The 20,008-nt window shown below is 34.3% G+C and overlaps 1 protein-coding gene, 1 long non-coding RNA gene and 1 pseudogene across 2 annotated transcripts; 2 read left to right on the forward strand and 1 right to left on the reverse strand.

Moving 5' to 3' along the window:
• The first annotated feature begins 482 nt into the window (after positions 1–482).
• On the forward strand, positions 483–875 carry LOC113771677 (putative glycine-rich cell wall structural protein 1). Its single transcript, XM_027316247.1, has one exon. The coding sequence runs from the start codon at positions 483–485 to the stop codon at positions 873–875; it is 393 nt and encodes a 130-aa protein (XP_027172048.1).
• Positions 876–6,720: 5,845 nt separating this feature from the next.
• On the forward strand, positions 6,721–9,383 carry LOC113771678 (annotated as a pseudogene).
• An 818-nt stretch (positions 9,384–10,201) lies between these two features.
• LOC113770947 lies at positions 10,202–10,963 on the reverse strand. Its single transcript, XR_003468442.1, has 2 exons — positions 10,750–10,963; positions 10,202–10,657 (listed from the first exon to the last, which is right to left on the reverse strand). It is a non-coding gene; the product is annotated as an uncharacterized LOC113770947 (long non-coding RNA).
• Between the last annotated feature and the right edge of the window lie 9,045 nt (positions 10,964–20,008).

Consider the following 20,008-nt stretch of genomic DNA (forward strand, 5'->3'; position numbering starts at 1 on the left):
ACATGGCCCTAATTATTGGACATGTAACGATCTAGCTAAGCATTAGGGCTTTTCAGACCAACCCTACAATTCTTGCAGATGGACATCCCCAGGACATTAACAAGAATATAGGTTTCTGCTCATTTTCATCATAAATGCATCAAATTCTATGGACAGGTGTCTAATATTTGGCTGAATAACATATGAGCTTTTTACTCATAAAATTTACAATTTTCCATGCCACAATTAAAATGAAAGAATACCATGCCACGAGGAAAAAAAAAAGGATCATAGCAGAATTTCCTATTTAACAAATTCGAAGCTTAAATTTGTCAAAGAAAAAGAAATTGTCACTGAAGCAAAATACCAATTGCAGTGACATCCAAAATTTTTCTATACAAAAGAAAAGACATCTAAAGATAACCAATTTTAAGATACTATCAGATGGGAAACAAAAAAATAATAATAATAAAATAAAAGGAAAAATTGGCAAAGTGAGATGAATGAATCAGTCAGGGATCAAATGCAGCAAAGATTGGCTGGGACCTGGTGTAACCAAGGCTGGACTTGGAGGGCTCAATGCTGGTGGTGGAGCTTGTGAAACCAATGGCGGTGGAGGCGGCGGAGGTGGCGAAGATAATGGTGGAACTGGAGGTACTGGAGGTGTTGGTGCTGGTAATGGTGGTGGTGGTGGTGGTGGTGGTACTGATGTAGAGGGATTTTGTGGGCTAGAAATTTCACCACCCGCAGGCGGTGCTAGTCCTCCTCCTCCTGCTGGTGGTGGTGGTGGTGGTACTGAACTTTCGCTAGGACTAGGATTAGGATTAGGATTTGGAGTAGGACTTGTAAGAGACGAGCTTGGTGGACTGGGGTTAGGCACCACTGGAGATTGGTAACAAGCATCACCAGAACATTTGCTGTTGTGGGACTTGTGATTGCCATGCCTAAGAAGCCCAAATCCCAAGATGAGTCCAGTCACAACAAGAACTGTGATAATGAAGATGAAGATCTTGGTTGCCTTCCCCACATAACACATCTTTTCCTTTCCTCTTTTGCACTTTCACTTTTAGTACTATGCTCTGATTTACGCTCAGAAATGGGCTCAGGAATCAGAATTGGTATGGTAGATTGGCAGGGATGGTTTTTGGTTGTCTTTGTTAAAGACAGAAAATGTGAGGTGAGTTGTGGTGAGTTTTGTGATATTTGAGGTAATAGTACAGTACATTTTGACATACTAGTATTTATTTCTAGTGCTCTTTATGTTGTTGTTTTCTTCTTTTTCTCTTGGTTCTTGTCATGGTGTAGAGAGTGAAGATGAAGAGGGACAAGTAAGCATTTGATGAGCAGGGAAAGATGGGGTTGGATTTGGGCATTTCACTTGGTTTTGGTTGGTTGGAGGGGGAAAATGTGCAGACTGGCACATGGAACCAATGAAGGTGGGGAAAAAAAATAGTGGAGTAGTATTTTTTTGCTTGTAATTTTTGGCTGTTTCTTGATTATGCTAATGACAAGTTATTAGATTTTGGAAGAGAGTGTTTTGTTTTGAGAATATAGTGAATCCTGAATTGAGAACTTTTTAAATTGGCTGTAGTAACTTTTGATCCCTCATATTGGTTGTTGAGTTAATGACTTAATGTGAGTAATTTTTCTTGACATTATCCTCATATGTTTTCACCAGCTTTTGATTATTGATTCACTCCATTGCGTTGAAAAAGCAAAGGTAGGGATGAGAAGACCAGCAAAACAATCCCTTTTGGGTAATAAGACAGGAATTCAGCAAGTATACAGTCGCCTAAGTTTTTATTTAATAGAATCTGTTCAGTAGAATATTATTTGAAATAATTACTGTAATATATTTTGAAATATAATATATATGAGAAAAAAAATTGTTAAAAAGATAAAAAAAATTGATTGAAAGTTATATTTGCTATATAAGCAAAATATTATTTAGAATAACTTAATCCAAATGCAGTGGATGGCATGAGTTGGACATTCTACCCTTATCCCTTGGAGCCTTCCCGCTAAGAAATTCATCCAAGTCACTACTGGGCTGGATGAACACCAGATTGATAACGACGAACTTGTCACATCTGAAATGGGTAGAAAATGTCGGAAAATGTATATCCGCATTCTTCTTTGTTCTTAGAAATTTGGATATGTTTGTAGATCACAATTTTTTCAAATCTTATTTTGCTTGTATTACAAATATGTTTTTTTTCTTTTTATTTCATATATATCACGTCACAAAAAAGTGTCATAATAATTATTTTAAATATATTTTTCTTTTTCTTTTTTTTTCAGAAAATCTAATTGGATTATATGAGGGACTAGAGAAGAGATAGATTCGTTTAGATTAAAAGAGTGATCTGACATATTCGAGAGATAGATCCATCGTGATCAAAATGGTGCTTTAGCAAACCCTTTGAATTTTTTTAACTGCACAATGCGGAATTTGAACTTCTAACCTACTAAAAAAAAATTTTTAAATCCCTTTTGGTAGCTAAACTTGCTTAAGACAAGTTGGTTGTGAGTTAAAATACCATGTGATGAGATGAACTGATATTTGTTTTATAGTTAAAAATTAGAAATTCCAAAATGTTTGGGACTGTTAGCAATCTGGCAAACTGTCAACGTTCAGCCCTTCCAATGTCACTTTAATGCATCTCATCTCTTATGCTTTGGACGACAAACAATTCAATTTTAACAAACCAATCTGGCAAATTGTCAACGTTAAGGAATTGTGGACAATGAGGTGGCCTTTAAAGTTGTAACTTCGAACAAACAATCAAATGTAATGAAATCCAACTATTAAGGAATGAATATGAATAGGAAACACAAGGATTTAAAATGTGTTTAAGCTGCATTAGAAGAAATCAATGAGTCTGTTTGGAGAGAATTGCTCACAAGACAAAACACAAAAGATTGCATTTCTTCCGGTATTGTTTGGACTGTTGATTATTTGCACAAAAAAATTTATTTGCTTGTATCAACAATAAATTTTTTAATTACCTTTTTATTTTACATATATCATATTAAAAAATGTTACAGTAATTTTTTTAAAAAATTATCCCAAATAATTTACTATCCAAAAATTTATTTGCTTGCATTTCTTCGGATTCGTTACTTTTGCAGTTTTACATTCTACTTCTTTTCCATTATTTTCTTATTTTAGTTTAAGGAATTAAAATGGTGAATTTTGAATAAGAACAGATATTAAATGGATATGTGTTGAGCACCTGTAGAAGGGAATATATTGGAAAACGAGCCCGATATTTTGTGTGCCATGTCAACCCTTGACCTAATCTGGCAAAACGTCAGTTCTGTTCGTCAGCTCCCTGGTTCCGTAATTGCCCTTAATATTCCAGTTAAATTATCAAATTGACACGATTGCTTTTTTTAGCCTTGGCTCTGTTTGGATTAGCTATTTTTGAAGGTATTTTGCAAAAATTTTACGTAACTGTGTATATGAAAAACTTTTACTGTAAATATTTTTTGGATTGTATTTAGAGGTATTTTTAAAATATATTTTTAAGTATTTTTATAATTTACAATTTTTTTGAGATATTTTTTTTAAAAATTTTATACGACCCACCATTATTCCCTCCCTTTTCCTCTCCCTCTTTCCTTTCTCTTCCTCCCCCTCCTACTCTCTCTTTTCTCTCCCTTTTCCCTTCTCCACCCTCCCCTCCTTTCCCCCAACCCCAAACCCCTCTCCTACTAGCGGGTGGTGGCTGCGACTTTAGCCACCACTCTAACCACGACCGTCTTGGTCGCGGCTTCTACTCGTGATCAGATTTGATTGTGATTAGAAAGGTTGCGATCACTCGAGGGGAAGGAAATTGGGAGGTGGGGAAAGGGAAAGAAGAAAGGAGGAAGGAGAAGAAGAGGGAGGAGGAGAAAAAATGGAGAAGGAGGAGGAGAGAGAGAGGAAAGATGGGCGGAGAGAGAGAGAGTAGAGAGGAGAGAGGGTCTTGGGTGTGGGGGTGGTGGCCATGATGGTGGAAAGTGATGGATAGTTGTGTATTTTTTTGTATATTTGAAATTATTTTTGATATATTGTATGGATATGGTGTTTTTGAAATTATTTTTATTTGTGTATTACTGTAGTATTGTAGATGAAAAAATTGTTTTTCAAAAAAGTTTGAATCCCCCAATAGAGAGTGCGCCCACGCGCACTACTGCACTGGATCGTATTGAAGATTCGATGTCAATTGAATCACCATCGAATCAGACGGATACATTACATACTCATATAAATTTAAACCACTTAAAATAGCAAGTTACGTATAATGATAAGTGGTGAGAGAAAAAATTTGAATCTTTAATCTTTCATTCCACAAAGTCTTAAGATCATGGTAACGGCCAACAGTCATTTTCACTGCACAACTATTTAACCTCATAATATTCTTCAAGTAGTGGGCACGCCCATCGAGGTTAGTACAATTAACTCATTCATTCTTGACGCGCTAGCAGTAGCGTGTGATTAATAACTCTTAACTTCCCTCCGAACTGTGGATTTTTTTTCCTTTCAATTTTGTCCAATTGATCGAGGACAGAAGGGATTAATTGCAGTAGGAGTAGTTAGGTAATTAGAATATTTCATACACTTTTTCTTTTAGTTTAAGAATATTTCATACACTGCAATGAGGCTTGGTTTAGCAGTATAAACAACCAAAGTCAAAATTCAGAAGAGATTCTGTTTAAATTTCATAATTAGAGCGATAGTTCTACACATTAGGCTAGTATTTGTCTCACCTTCTGTAAGTTAATTATCATATTATATGCAGATAATATATCTATATATATATATATATATATATATATCTCTCTGAAAACTCAGCTAAACTAAAGGGATAGAATCTCCATGATGTGTATAATAATTTAAGGAACCTATCCTTCCTATCAAATTTTAAAGATAAAACATCCTTGTAGGCTATACAAGTAAAAATGGCCTTTGATTAAGGACAATTTAATTGGGTTAGTGAACTTTGACAATTGAAAAGGAACCAACTCAAGTCAGCTAAGTTACAGTCCCTTCATACGTCGCAGTTCTAATCTTTCTTTCGACTATCAGAAAATACTCTAATAACCATAGATTGCGATTCTAATCTCCCAAAAACAAAACGATCGATACTCTTATACCAACCCTCCTGGATCCTCCCCTTCTCAAGGAGTAGTTAAAAATTATCGTCCCGATACAAAAATAAAGACAAGTGAAACGGATAATCTTATTAACATTTAAAATGTTAACAAAGAAAATGTTCCACCATGAAATAAGACGGAATAGAATTTTCTCCTCTTTTTTTTGGGTACTTGTGGAATCTTCTCTCCCAGAAGTCACTTCGGGGCTCCGACTCATTGGCCAGCGATTAATAAAAATTCTTGGCCATTCTCTGGAAAGAGGAGGGGAAGGTAAATTTCTAGAACTCCTTTCTGTAGACTATGACTTGGATTTACTGGCATAATCGAAACAAACGGATGACAATGACAGAAAATGTTGTCAAAAATCAGGAATTGCATATGAAAATGTTTGAAGATTTTCCATAACCAGCGACTACAGTATGCAGTCAGTTTCATCTTTTAGTTTCCCCACCACACTTGCAACTACTAATGACCAGAGGACTACAATACTCCAAAACATGTCAATTTCTAGATCAATGCAGCCCACACGAAATGCTTCAAGAAGCCGGAAATGAAAAGAATCAAGGGTCCAGCTTGTTTTAGGAACCTCCATGTCCTTATTCTAGATTTTTTATGTTGAGCTTACACTATAAAATCAAGATCCTCTATGCAACATTCATCCAGCAAAACATGACAAGCATTATAACCTCAAAACCAACTGGTACACTTGAGAAGAACAGGATTCCACAAAGCACAATTGCTCTCAAGCCTGCCGAAGAAAATTGAATGGAAGAATGGACTAGGCCTCAATTATAATCTCACATTTCGCTCTCACAGAAGGATGCAAAACCGTCAAGCAATAGCTTCAGCCGTTTCAACCACGCAAGCAGAGGTAACTTGAAGCGAAGTATAATAACCATTGCAGGTTCTCTCTCTCTCTCTCTCTCTCTCTCTCTCTCCGGAGGGGAGACCAACCCAAAATTATGTTCTCTTTTTCCAGAATTCTATTGGATGCAAATGCACTTGTTAAGATGTCTGGGAAATGAATGCAACCCTAAATCCTAGTATAGTTCCAATCCTGCTGTCATTATTCCTAGCAACAGCTCTTAAGTTGAAATCAGACGAGCTACCGAAGCATGAAAAGGAAATTAGTAGCGGAGATTTTCTACTCCTTCAGCACCCAATCTCCCATGAAGTCACGTTACTGCCATGATAACATGACTTCACGGCCAACAACCTATTAGCAGCCTTCTCCAAGTTCTATATTATCCCACCTATTTTTATAGTCTGATTGAATAAGTACTAAAATGTTCCTAAACCACAGAATGCATGCACCAAGTGTGTGTGTGATACTTGCCCTTTTTTGACATGTGATTCTCCAAACCAATCACAAGTCAGCAAGCATAAAAGGTGAAAAATAATTCAAGGATAAGACAAGGAAAAGCACAGCATACAACATCAAAGCTTGCAGTACCAACACATTTGTAGTTTATCCAAACCAATAATAATCAGATAACTGCAAGCAAGAGAAGAAACTGTGCTTTCATTTTTCTGTGATAAATATTTAAGCTTACCCTTTTTCCCACCCAGGGTACAGATCCAAAACCCTCCCATAGCATATTGGTAAACTATGTACCAGTTTATGTCATGCTCCAGGTGAGTCATAATCTCTACTTTAAAGCACAAAATACATTACATTCCAATTAGGTGGTGGGAAACAATAACTGCCTTAAAATCACATATTCCTTTTCAGTTTATTCTAAACATTTCTGCTGGTGATACAGCTAGATGTTATTTCAACAAACAATGCTATCTCAAACCAAGAAAAGCTTGAGAAGCAGCTGCACGAACTCAGACTAGCTGGAGTTGATGGCATCATGGTTGATGTCTGGTGGGGCATTGTAGAATCCAAGGGTCCTAAAAGCTATTACTGGTCTGCCTACAGGAACTTGTTCCAATTAGTTCAAAAACGTAACCTTAAAATACAAGCAATCATGTCATTTCACCAATGTGGTGGCAATGTAGGAGATGCTGTTTATATTCCACTCCCAAAATGGATTCTTGAAATAGGAGAAGAGAATCCTGATATATTCTATACAAACCGATCAGGTACTAGGAATAAGGAGTGCCTCTCACAGCTGTCCAGGTAGATGATTTCCATGAAATTCTCTAATGCTGTTCAAAGATCACGTATTTAACCATTATAGAAGCTCTTTTCTTGAGCTAAAAAGATGTCAAAAAAGAAAGGTCGACTTAAAAATCTGGTGTTTGGGTAAAATCCTTTAAAATTATCATTTGGTTTGTGGCCATGTTTTCATTAATCTGCCAACTATAGAGCCTGCTTCCTGACCAAGAGTTTTATTAAATAAAACTAAATCCACTCTTATAAGTTGAAAGAGTATCGAGCTTCAAACTGTTGGTAGTAAACTCTGGTCTGCCCTTTAGCTGACAGTGGCCACAAGAATTATACCAATCACATGTAGGAGATGAGGTTTGACATAAGCAGCTCACAATTTCTGTGTTCCTCTGTCTTTCTTATACAATTTCTTATTCCTCGTAGTGCTTTTGAAGGCCTAACATTAACCTAATGAACTATTGAGCCTAGCATATTGTCATTTCAGTTTTGATTTGTAATTAATCTCCTAATGTTTTAGATGTATAGTGACTATATGAACAGCTTCAGAGAGAACATGTCAGACTTTTTGGAAGCAGGAACTATCATAGACATTGAGGTAGGCTTAGGACCAGCAGGAGAGCTCAGATATCCATCATACGTAAAAACTCAAGGATGGAAATTTCCAGGGATTGAAGAATTTCAGGTTAGATTTTCAGCCTATTTGTTGTAAGACTGCATCTTATCCTCCCTAAATCAAAAGAAAGTCATTCCTAACTAATGTTCTTTCAAAACTAACACACAATCATAACATATTTCAGTGCTATGACAAATACTTAAGGGCAGATTTTAAAGAGGCTGCAAAACAAGCAGGATATCCTGAATGGGATGTGCCAGACAATGCAGGAACGTATAATGACACACCAGAAAATACAGGCTTCTTTGGACCGGACAGGATATACCTCTCAGACTACGGGAATTCCTTCTTGACCTGGTACTCCAACAACTTATTGAAACATGGTGATCACATCCTCGAGGAAGCCAACAAAACTTTTTTGGGATGCAAAGTCAAGCTGGCAGCTAAAGTAAAAGCTCAATAAAAATAATAACACCTAAAGTAGTGCTTTCCCTAGACATACTATTAAAATTTTCTTATACCCACTGCATTAACAGGTCTCTGGCATCCATTGGTGGTACAAGGATGACAATCATGCTGCAGAGTCAACTGCAGGATACTATAACTTAAATAATAGAGATGGGTACAGACCTATAGCCAGGATGTTTTCTAGGCATTATGCTTGCTTAAACTTTACATGTCTAGAGATGAGAGATTCTGAACATCCAGCAATAGCGAAGAATGGACCTCAAGAACTAGTTCGACAGGTTGGTTATGTAGGAAAAGGCAATTCTTAATCATGAAATTATCCACCCTGTCTTAAAGCTTGTAAGAAACTATCCTTTTCTAGTTACAGATATAGTTCGTAAGATATAAAAGACAAATCTTGTTAAAAAAAAAAAGAAAAAAAAAACTTAAGACCTTTCCTAGCTGAACGATACTCACATCTAGACATTTGTCACACTTGTTACACATTTTTGTGCAGGTTTTAAGTGCTGGGTGGAGAGAAAACATTGATGTTGCAGGAGAAAATGCACTTTCAAGATATGATCGTGTAGGCTACAATCAAATCCTCCTTAATTCTAGGCCAAACTGTGTCAACAAAAATACTTCACCAAAGCTGAAGTTGTCAGGATTGACTTACCTCCGACCATCAGATAAACTACTAGGTCGGAAGAACTTCAGCATATTCAAAACTTTCATTAAGAGAATGCATGCTGACCAGATTAGCGGCTTTCCACAAACATGCACACAAGGAACATAGATGACAAAGAAGATATGATACTTGAACATTAAAAATGGCCATGATCTCTTAATATTTCTATGTCTAATATCATTACTATCTTTTTTTAGGATTATGATCCAGATCACATCAACTTACCAGCCCTGAAAGCATCCAAACCGAAGATTTCTTTTGACCAACTTCTCGATGCAACTAAACCAATTGAGCCATTTCCTTGGGACGAAGAAACCTATATGAATGTGGGTGCTTCATTCTTTGATTTCTTGGACAATCTCTTTCACCATTTCCTTGGGATGAAGAAACCTATATGAGTGTGGGTGCTTCATTCTTTGAATTCTTGGACAATCTCTTTCACCATTGTTCTCCATACTAAAGTGAGGGAAAATTATTTAGCTTCTTGAACCCTGTGAAGGGATCTCTCTCTCTCTAACCAACAGGAAAAAGGGTGAAAATTATACGACACGAAGGCAATTTGCTACTTCATGAGCTCTCATACACCCCCATTAATATCATAGCTTGTTACTGTAAGCACCACAGCATTTATCCACTTCAAATTTTGCTTAATTGCATACCCATGTGTCTATGAATCTAGAATCTGAAAAACCTATTTTTGAGCATTGAAAAGCTTTCTTGACATTCATAATCCACTAATTCTATAGGAGGAAAATGTCACCCAGTTTCCATATGAAGCTTCTGTAATGGTGATTGCATAAAAGGAGGGCCAAAAAGTTCATCTATTTGAGGTGAACCATCAACTCACTCAGAGGTGACATGGAAGTAACTACCAAAATCTAACTCGACCAAATTAAACTATCACTGCTCATCAGTCATTTTTCAGATACAAGCTTCATACAAAGACTAAAAGCATAGCAATATTACCACATTTCCTCTCCCTGAACCACATCCTTTCATCCAGGAATAGCTAAAAGACGTCTGAACAAGCATGAATGAGAAAATATCAACCGCATAAGAAGGTAAGGCATACTGGCTCAAAATCAGATGCTAGAACTCAGAAGCATGACTAGAGGTGGCACATAATTTAAATCACTAAGCTCCAAAAACTTCAAGAAATAAAAGCTTCTTATACCTCATAGATGTTGCCAAGGAAAATGAGATTTTAGTAAAATGATCAAGAAATAAAAGCTTCTTATACCTCATAGATGTTGCCAAGGAAAATGAGATTTTAGTAAAATGATTGCTTTCACATTTCACTATGTTAAAATTGCTGCAGCATTACATCTAAAACTGAAGGAAGATTTTGATTGATTCCTCTTTAACTTCAAGCATTAACCATCTTCCTTCCAGTTTTCTCTTAACACAAAATACAGAAAAAAAAATTGAAGGAAAAAAGACAATAAAAGAAAAAGCCTATCCATTTTCCTCACCAAAAATTCTGTGTTCCAATCGAGGACTAAGACGCAAAAATCATTTCTTTATCCTTCCATGACTTTCCTCTCACATATCTTCGAAAAGCCAACCGTAACCGCAGCGAGAGACGGTGAGGTTCGAAATCATCAAAGACGACGCCGTTGCGCTGTGGTACGGCTGCATTGACTCCAAGCATGCACTCAATTCTACCGGACGCCTTCAAATTATGAACAAAACAAAGCTTAATCAGTAAAAGACTCATGTACTCCGAGAACGGAGAAATGAATACAGATAAGAGTAGAAACAAACCTAAAAATACGACGGGAGAGAGGCTTGGAGGAAGGTGAGCGGAAGGGAGAAGTAGATGGTTTGGACTTAGTGGTAAGTCTGGCGGCGGCGCTGCGGGCGGCGTTTGTTCGGAGAAAGGAGCGCGCGGCCGCAGATGCGGTGGCGACGACCATGTTAAACCCTATGGGGAGTGTTTCGGTGTAGTGAGTCTAGCCCAGCTACAGCCAGTTGAGTGGGATTTACATTTTGTTTATTGAATTTAAAATTTAAAATTATCATTCTCAATTTGAACATTTATTAAAGCTAGAAGCCCTTAAAGAGATGTATTATATTCAAAACATGAAAAATTTTTCTTTCAAAAATGTATTAAACGAGTAAATTTAATTAATTTATTGTAACCTTGTGGAGGATTATTTACTAATTATAATAATATTTACTAAGGTAAGTTACTTTATGGAGTTAAAATGAAAATTATACAAAATGAAAAGATATATAGTATATCTTTAAAAAAGAGATAAATGATGACAAAAAAAGTTTGATTTGACGAGGGGAAATTTGTGTTTTGCATTTGATTCATTAGTAGACAAAGAAAGCTTGAATAAAAGAATAAACTCGAAGAAGTTATCACCCATATGTTTCCTGCAATTGGATGCCAAGGTCGCACATTTTTAAGACTAGGAAGTGTTGTTTTCCAACACAAAGGGGAAAGGATGCATAAAGAAGTGAAAAAGTCGATCATTTCAAATGGCAATAGTATAATATCATCCGGAATTCTCACATATCGCCTATCAACAAAATTCTAATATCGATAGTAAGATTCAATATATTTCTCATATCGATAATAAAATTTGAACATCCGACCTTTTATGAGAAAGTAATTCATTCTTATCAATTGAGTCAACTTGTGTTGGCACAGCTACAGCACTGCTAAGTGCATTGTAATTGGTTGTTTTGGCCTCCATTTGAATCCAAAAAAATAATAAAAAAAAAGCTTCTACAAAATTAACCATACAGTCAAATCATAATTGTAACATTTTTCTTAGAAAAAATGTACTAAACCAATTTATGTAGTAAAGATGAGAATGAATAAAAGTGTAAAATTATTAATACCATATTTATTCAAAATTAGAGAGGCATAAGACGGTAGGAAAGAACTTTTTCAAAGGTAGTTCTAGGAAAATTGTTGTTCGGATGACTATCCAGAGGCATGCAGATATGATTGTTAGTATTCAAAATGCCAGTTATACAACGCACCAGCAGTCCATTGTCAGCCAGCCACAGGAAGAGGCTTCCTTGGGTTAACAATTTCCTGAGTCTAATAGGAAGGTGCAACTTTGCAGGCTCAGTTTCCATGCTGCAAGCGTAGGAAACCAGGGCGTAATCCATCCAGGGCGGAGCTAGCTGGGGACAAGGGACCCAACAGTCATCAGGAAAATTGTTCAGAGCGATTTTGTGCAAAATGCACAAGATATAACTTTGTATACATACGATGCAACTTACTTTCAATAATGTGTAACTATAAAACAAATTTTTGTGAGTTCCACACGTGATGTGAAAAGCTATATACAAGATGAAATTTGGACCTTACATTTTTTTTGACCCTTCGTCCTCGTCCGAGATAGCGTCTGGTCATAGGACAGAACTTCTACAATTTTTAATTTTTAACTTACTAATTTATAGTTGTGCCCCAACTAGCTAAAAGCAAAATTTATTTTAACTAGTGAGTTTTCTTTTTAAAATTTATTTTCCAGATAATTTGCAGAAAGTAAATATACGCATATGTCAATAATAAATTGACAATATTTATTAGTAAGATAGCCAAATAATTGACACATTTCATCACTTTGATAGTGACTACAAGCACAAGGTTAAAGGAATTTAGTTGATTAGTAAATTTTTATATACACCTAATTTAAGTGACTACAAGTGCAAGGTTCAAGGAATTTAGTTGATTAGTAAATTTTTATATACACCTAATTTTATACTTCAATGAGTTATAGAGCTTTAGCGGGTTACAGGCCTCCTAAAAATTAGGTGTACATTCACCCCCCGCCGCCCTGTTTCTAAATGGGGGAAAAAAATTTCCCCAGTCTCGCCTAACCACCCCCCCCCCCCCCCCCAATTTGCTTTCTGCAGGATGGGTACTTCAATTGCCATCCCTACTCTTAGATCTTATAAGTTATAACTGTATGCGTATGCCTATACTTACTATTAGTCATTATGTGAACATTGAACATTGAACATTGCTCTTGCATACTTCTAGTTACAGAGTAAATTTTTTCTAGCTATGCTCCACTGAAAATTTATTTTGACTCTGCCACTAAATCTATCCAAATTCAAATTAAATGCATCTGAACCATCAATTGCACCATGCAATTGTTTGGATGAGAACCGTGTAGTTACTCGATCCACTTCCAGTGATCAAGGCATGTGGTTATATAATCTTGGACATGCCACCATTATTGGGCCAGAACTCTAGGCCCTTATAACACTGCTTGACGTTGGCATGTTATATTATAAAATAAACATCTTTACGTTAGGGGTGTCAATTCGGCTTTTTGAGCCGAACTTTAATAAACATCTCTAGGTTAGGCCTTTATATAAGGTTTTAGTTTCTTGCTTTTGAATTTTAGTTCAAATTAAAAGGTTGAAACTCAATCCAGTTCCAGCGATCAATGCATGTGGTTATATGATATTGGACATGCCACCATTATTGGGCCAAAGCTCCATCCCTTTGTAGCATTAGGATGTCAATTTCGCTTTTTGACCTGAACTATGGCAAGTTCGGGCTTTGTTCATAAATTATATGGATTTTTGAGTTTTAGATTTTTGGGTTTTAGTACAAATTAAAATATTCAAACTCAACTCACACTGTTACGTGAATTTCGGGCTCAAAAGGGGCTCACCTCAAACTCATAATTAAATATGTAATTATATATAATATACATTTTATAATTATGAATTACTATAAATTTATATATAAATTATTTAACATTTTATGTCACACACACACACTCTCATGTGCAAGTCAGGTTTTAACGGGTTTAAGTCTAGCATGACCAAAACTCAGTTCACATTTAGTTTGGATCTAATATTTAGACCAAATTTTGTCCAATCCAATTAAAGCTAGACTCAATGAGCCTTTTCAGGGTTGAATGGGCAGAGTTCGGGTTGGCCTTGCCTTATTGACCGCTATACTCCTCCGGGTGGAATTGGATTCACTTGTCATATGTAGAGATGCAAACGAATCGAATTGAGTTGAATTACGGCCTAATTGAGTTGAGTTTCAACATAATTTTACGAAACTCGAATTCGAGTTTGACGAACTCAAAATGTCAAGTTCGAGCTCGAGTCGAGCTCCAGCTTAAAAAATAAAAAATAATTATTTTATTTTTTAAAAATGTCTAAAATAATAATTTTTCTTAAAAAATATTAGAAATATATATGTAATTTTACTATTATATTTATATATATAATCGACTTCAAGCCGACACGCAAACTAACGAGTTTAGTATTTTTGACCTCGAGTTCAAGGTCGATTTCGATTTGGTCAACTCGAACTCGATGTTGATTAATCTCGAATCGAGTTCAGACTCGAGTTGCTCGTGATCGGTTCGATTCATTTGCAACTTTAGTCATATGATCTAGAAAATTGATAGAGATTTACTGCATGGAAAGTTTAGTCATGATCGAAATTGGCAATGTACACTGAAGTCTTAGCATGCAAATGGGAGCGAAATTGCTCCCAAATCCTCTTGATGTTGTGAATATTATGCGAGTATCCGATTTTTAGCAGTTTAGCGGGCTTTGCCCTTCTTTCCTACCAGAAAAATATATAAAAAAGAATTTGTTTTTTCTTTTCCTTCTTTTATTTTTTCTTGTGCTATTTGATGTTCCAAGGTACATTTCAGTTCGATCTGGTTGGTAAAATCTAATATAAAAAGCAGAAACCTAAACAATTCTCATCAAAGAAACATATACTCATTTTTATTAATTTTGAATCACAAACAACAGATACCAAAATAATTCAGTTTTCAATCAAAGTTAACTAAAATATACGAAAGATTGAAAAATTTCACGGCATGAGCATATGGTTTATGCTTGAAAATAAGAAAAAGAACCAAAAAAAAGGTGAAAAATAATATTTTATGGTTGACATTTATTTTGGAGAGGCTTTTGAAAGTGAAATTTGGGATGCAGTCACATAAACATTTCCCTCGTACGACAATAACTCCTTGAAAATAATTGTCGTATCCATTATTTTTTGCAGTTCTAAAGTAACAATCAATTTGCTAGACAGCCCAAAAAATCTCCCATCTCAAAATATGCACTTCATGCAAATAAATTGTTTAATTAATCCCTTTTGAGAACTCTTATTCATCAGCCATGTTGGTTATTCTTTCTAATAATTTTTTTTAGCTTACTAATTAATCAACAATTCCTCATATGGAATACATAGTTTACAATTTCTGTAAAAAACTAGCAATTCTTTTTCCAATCTAACTTCTTAGCAAATCCTTCATATTTACTCTCGCAGAATCGAGAGCTATACCAACAAGTAAAATCTTCCTTTAGATTTTCGGGTACATGATTTTCCGTAACAGTGAATTCTTATCGCTTGCTTATTCGTCATTTCCATCTAGCTTATTTGCGATTTCACCAATGGAGCAATGCCGACAATTTTCTTCCTCTGGCTTAAATTTTATCACGTGGTCATGCACGGATGGAGATTTGAGATTTTTGTTTTGATCTTCAATTATTAGCCGTACATTTGGTTGAAGTATGGCCAGTACTGATTGCAAAACGAAAGCTATCCCAGATGTCACACCATTGACGGAGGAGCACATTGGACCTCTTGAGACTGGGGGACCTCCACTTTACTTTCTTTTTCTTGTCACCTTTCAACGTTTTATCCACTTGAACTATTTAAAAGAAAGGGGGACCTACTAAGCTTGTATTGAAACAAAAAAATTTGGCACTGCTTGGTTTCTTTAGTGAGTAGTAACATAATTAATTTTCACTTATAATTAATTTTCTTTAGTGAGTAGTAACATAATTAATTTTCACTTATAATTAATTTTCTTTAGTGAGTAGTAACATAATTAATTTTCACTTATAATTAATTTTCTTTAGTGAGTAGTAACATAGATCAACTATAATGTTCAATAATTTGATTACCATCTTGGAAAGGTGTATCTTAAGTACCTTGATCATTAGCTTAATAGCAATTTAATTAGTATTGTTTGTAATATACGCTGATTTTAGTTGTTAGGTCACAAGCCTAGTCATGATAGGAAAAAAATTATAACTATTTAGGGTTAGCTATTTTCATAAGAAGTTTTCTTGGTACATTATTGTGTTGACAAGTTATGATCAAAGTTCATTGGCTCATAATTACTTCAAGTAATATGAAGTCCATGCAATTGAAGAGTGAATTATTGCGCGTTTTTCTTTTTCTTGGTAATTAGTACTTCCGTTTGTGAAAGGATAATTTAGTCTAAGGCACTATTTGATATCTCAATTTAGCACTTAAATTGAATTGGTTCAGATCTTAATATGTTTAGACTTGTTTGATAAGTAAAAATAGAACATCTTAATTAATTAAGTGAATCTGAATTATCAAGGCAAATTTTCCTCTAAAAAATAAGTAATAAATTATTCATTTATCACTTAATGTAGAACAGACTCAAATATTAAGATTCAATAACTTGATAGATTCGGATTTTAATATCTTAACAATTTAATAGTTTGACAGATTCAGATTTCAATTTTATCAAACGCACCCTAAGTCAAAATAAGGTTCAGAAGTTATTTATAACGCTTGGCTGAGTTCCTTTTTCATGTTTTTCTACCCTTAATCCTCGAATAAAAAGCTTACTTCGTACCATTCCCGTTCTTAGTTATTCATTTATTACCTACAAAATAGAAAATAGAAAATGCACTTAGCCTTGTAACTAACTGGTATATTTCTTGAACATTCTTAAGGTAATTGAAAGACTAATGAATGATGTTATACTACAAACCAAGATGGAAGTAAGTGCAGGGACAGCTGAGTCAGGATTGAATTGGAAATGCAATGCAAGTGACAAAAATCTTGTAACGTGGCTGATTTTTTCTTTGTTTTTTTTTTTGAAGTTATAATAAACTAGATAATACTAATAAGAAGCAAGGTTACAAACGTACGGTACAAACGTGGGCTGATTAGTTCCTCGTCATCAGGTGATTCATTGTCCATTTATGTCACATTCGACGTCAATTTGCCCCGTCTTTGTCCTTCTCAACACTGTTTTCTGCATCATTGCTCCCCGATTACAAAATCTCGACCTACTCCACGTGCAATTTTCATAGCCGATCTTTCTCTCCTTTTTTTTTAAAATTTTTTTTTATATGAGGCTAAATCCTACTTTTTTTTGGTTATAATTATTAGTATATACAAATGGCAAACGAAATTATCGAAATCTAACGGAAAGAAAACCCAACCGATCTTTTAAGACATTAAAGGAAAAGATCCATCTAAACAAGCGTAATGACTCATAAGTGTAGTTTTGTTTTGATTTATAGTTCAAAGAGGAATTTTAGATCATAATTTGAGTGGTTGTCATTTTTTTTTGAATATATTTAGTGGGAATCTATTCAAAAAGTTCAATGGCTTCACTCATGTTGAGTCAGTATTAGAGTGGAACAAAAACTCAAAGAATTTTTTTTTATATCTATTCATAATTTTTCAGATCTATATCCATCTCTATAATTTTTAGTGCAAGTTTAACCTATCATTAGGACGATGATGTAAATAATTTTCAGCAATTTGTTAATAAAATTTACTTTTTATCAAAAAGAACAGTCTAAAGAATAATACACCGACAAAAAAAAAAGAAGGCAAACCTTATTTGCACTCTAAAAAAAATTCCTAGTACTTCAACCATTGTTTTTGAGTTCCAAAAATATCTTTGCCATCAGCTGCTCATGGTTGTTGCTCTTTCAAATCAAGATCAACTTTTCTCATGGACGGTAATTCAACATAGCTTTCTACCTCAAATAATTTCTTTTTGGTTACAAATTGTAACTTACAATGTCACAACGTTTTTTTAATAACCCAAACTAGCCCCAAGATTTATGTTTAGCCTCAATGCATCCTAGTATCACCAATGATAACCACCAATTGGCGTGTAAATTAGTAACAGTCCTCTTCAAACAATCATCACCTAATTTTGACAAAATCTAACTCTTAGTACATAGAATATTTTTTTAATCTTTAATAAATAGAAAAAAACCAATTTTTCCAAATACTTGCACAAGAAAAAAAACCCAATAATAAAACAAACTATTGAACGAGTTTTTTTTTCTTTTAACTTTATCCTTCCATATCTTGGATTACCTGTACTCAGGTGCTCCTTAACATCGCAAGTTTGTTAATCTAGTTGTGGTGTAAAATGACAGTGAATTAGTTGTCAATAATATTTATTTGATTGTATTATTAATATATTTTTTAATTAATTTTTTATTTTACATACATCACATCAAAAAAAATATTATAATATTTTTTTAAAAAAATTATCTCAAAAACACATTCATTATATTTTGAATATTAAAAGGAGAGTCACCACCTGTCACTGAACTTAGATGCGTTTGCCGTAATTTTTGACGTGTTGGTTTATGGGACATGGACAATGATGAAGATGCTGGCTAATAGCGCCACTGAAAGCGCGAAGACAAAAGAAAAAAGTGGAGATGGTTTCGTCCGTTGAAACATATATATGATGGGGTAAAATACACTTTACCCCTATAATTTAGTACTTTTTTACATAATTTTCTGGGAATTTAAAAAATTATATATAACCCCCTTATAATTTAGTCTAAAATATCAAAGTAACGAAATTTATATTTTATAATGAAATCAACTAAAATGTCAAAAGTTCTCTTCTATAAAGTTGAAAATTATTAATTAATCAAATAGGGGTTATGTATATATTTTAAAAATTATAAGGAAATTATGTGGTAAATTAGTAAACCATAAGGAGTTATGCAATAAAACACAAAATCATAAGGGGTTAAAGTGCCATGTATATTACATTTATATATTTTATTTATTTTAGCCATTTTAGTTTTTAAATAAGGATATTCTAGACATTTCTTTGGGTTCCATTATATAGAATCATTTTCATCACTTTGAAACTTTAGTCCAAATTATGAGGAAGTTTTGTATAACTTTTAAAATTGCGAGAGGCTTATATAAAAAATTGCTAAACCACACAGGGATAAAATATATTTTACCCTATATAATTTAGTAACCAATAAGTTTTAGAAACATTTCTGGAAATGCGAATATCATTTGCTTTAAAAAGAAAAAGGCATGAAAGACTAACTAAGCAATTGTATAAAAGGCTTCTATATTGGGGTTTGTATCTCTGTTTTTAAACTCGGACTGGACCGATTGAACCAAAAATCGATCAATTATCCGATTCGAGTTAACTTAAAAAACAGGGAAATTAAAAATTCAGTCAAATCAAATCAAAACCCGAATTTGACCAGAAAAAATAAGAGCCGGGATTCCACCATGATCTCAGATCTCACGCAAGGAAAGGAAAGAGAGGGACCCGCATCTCCTTGGCTCCATGTGCCCAGCGAAAATCCCAAAACGCAACACACGATTTTTGTAGTGGGACATGCATGCACAGTTGATTACTGCTATAGTGCTGCTACATCCCTGGCCACAACTCGCTTGCACGTGTTCATACAACATCCATATCTTCTTGCTGCCCCCTCTCCATGCATGTATATAGACTCTTTTTTTTTTTTTTTTTTACTTTTTTTTGAAAGGTCAAAATATTTATAATATTATATTTTGATCTCTAGGTTATTAAAAATTATTAATATATCTCAAATATTTCATACTTTATCTTAAAATTTGGTATTGTTTTTTAATTAAATTCATAATTTTAATTCTAAACTTGTTAATTCTCATTAAATAATATAAATTGCTATTTGATTGTTCTAATTTCTTTGTATTTTCTTATTAAATATATTTGAAACATCAAATATATATAAATATACTTTTATTAATATTAACATGTTACTAGGTATTTTACATATAATATTTTAATTTTTAAATAATTTTTATTTATGACATCATCTGGTTCAATCCCGATCGAATCCGATTGAACCCATTGATTCCTGAGCTCGAACGAGTCGATATCCGGTCCGATTCTGAAAACATAGGTTTGTATGAGTATTGCATTTACTAGTACTTGGCCTAATGCACATTGTCTATCTGAGGTTGCAA

Source organism: Coffea eugenioides, chromosome 5 (assembly GCF_003713205.1).
Source record: "Coffea eugenioides isolate CCC68of chromosome 5, Ceug_1.0, whole genome shotgun sequence".
In the NCBI taxonomy this organism is placed as follows: domain Eukaryota; kingdom Viridiplantae; phylum Streptophyta; class Magnoliopsida; order Gentianales; family Rubiaceae; genus Coffea; species Coffea eugenioides.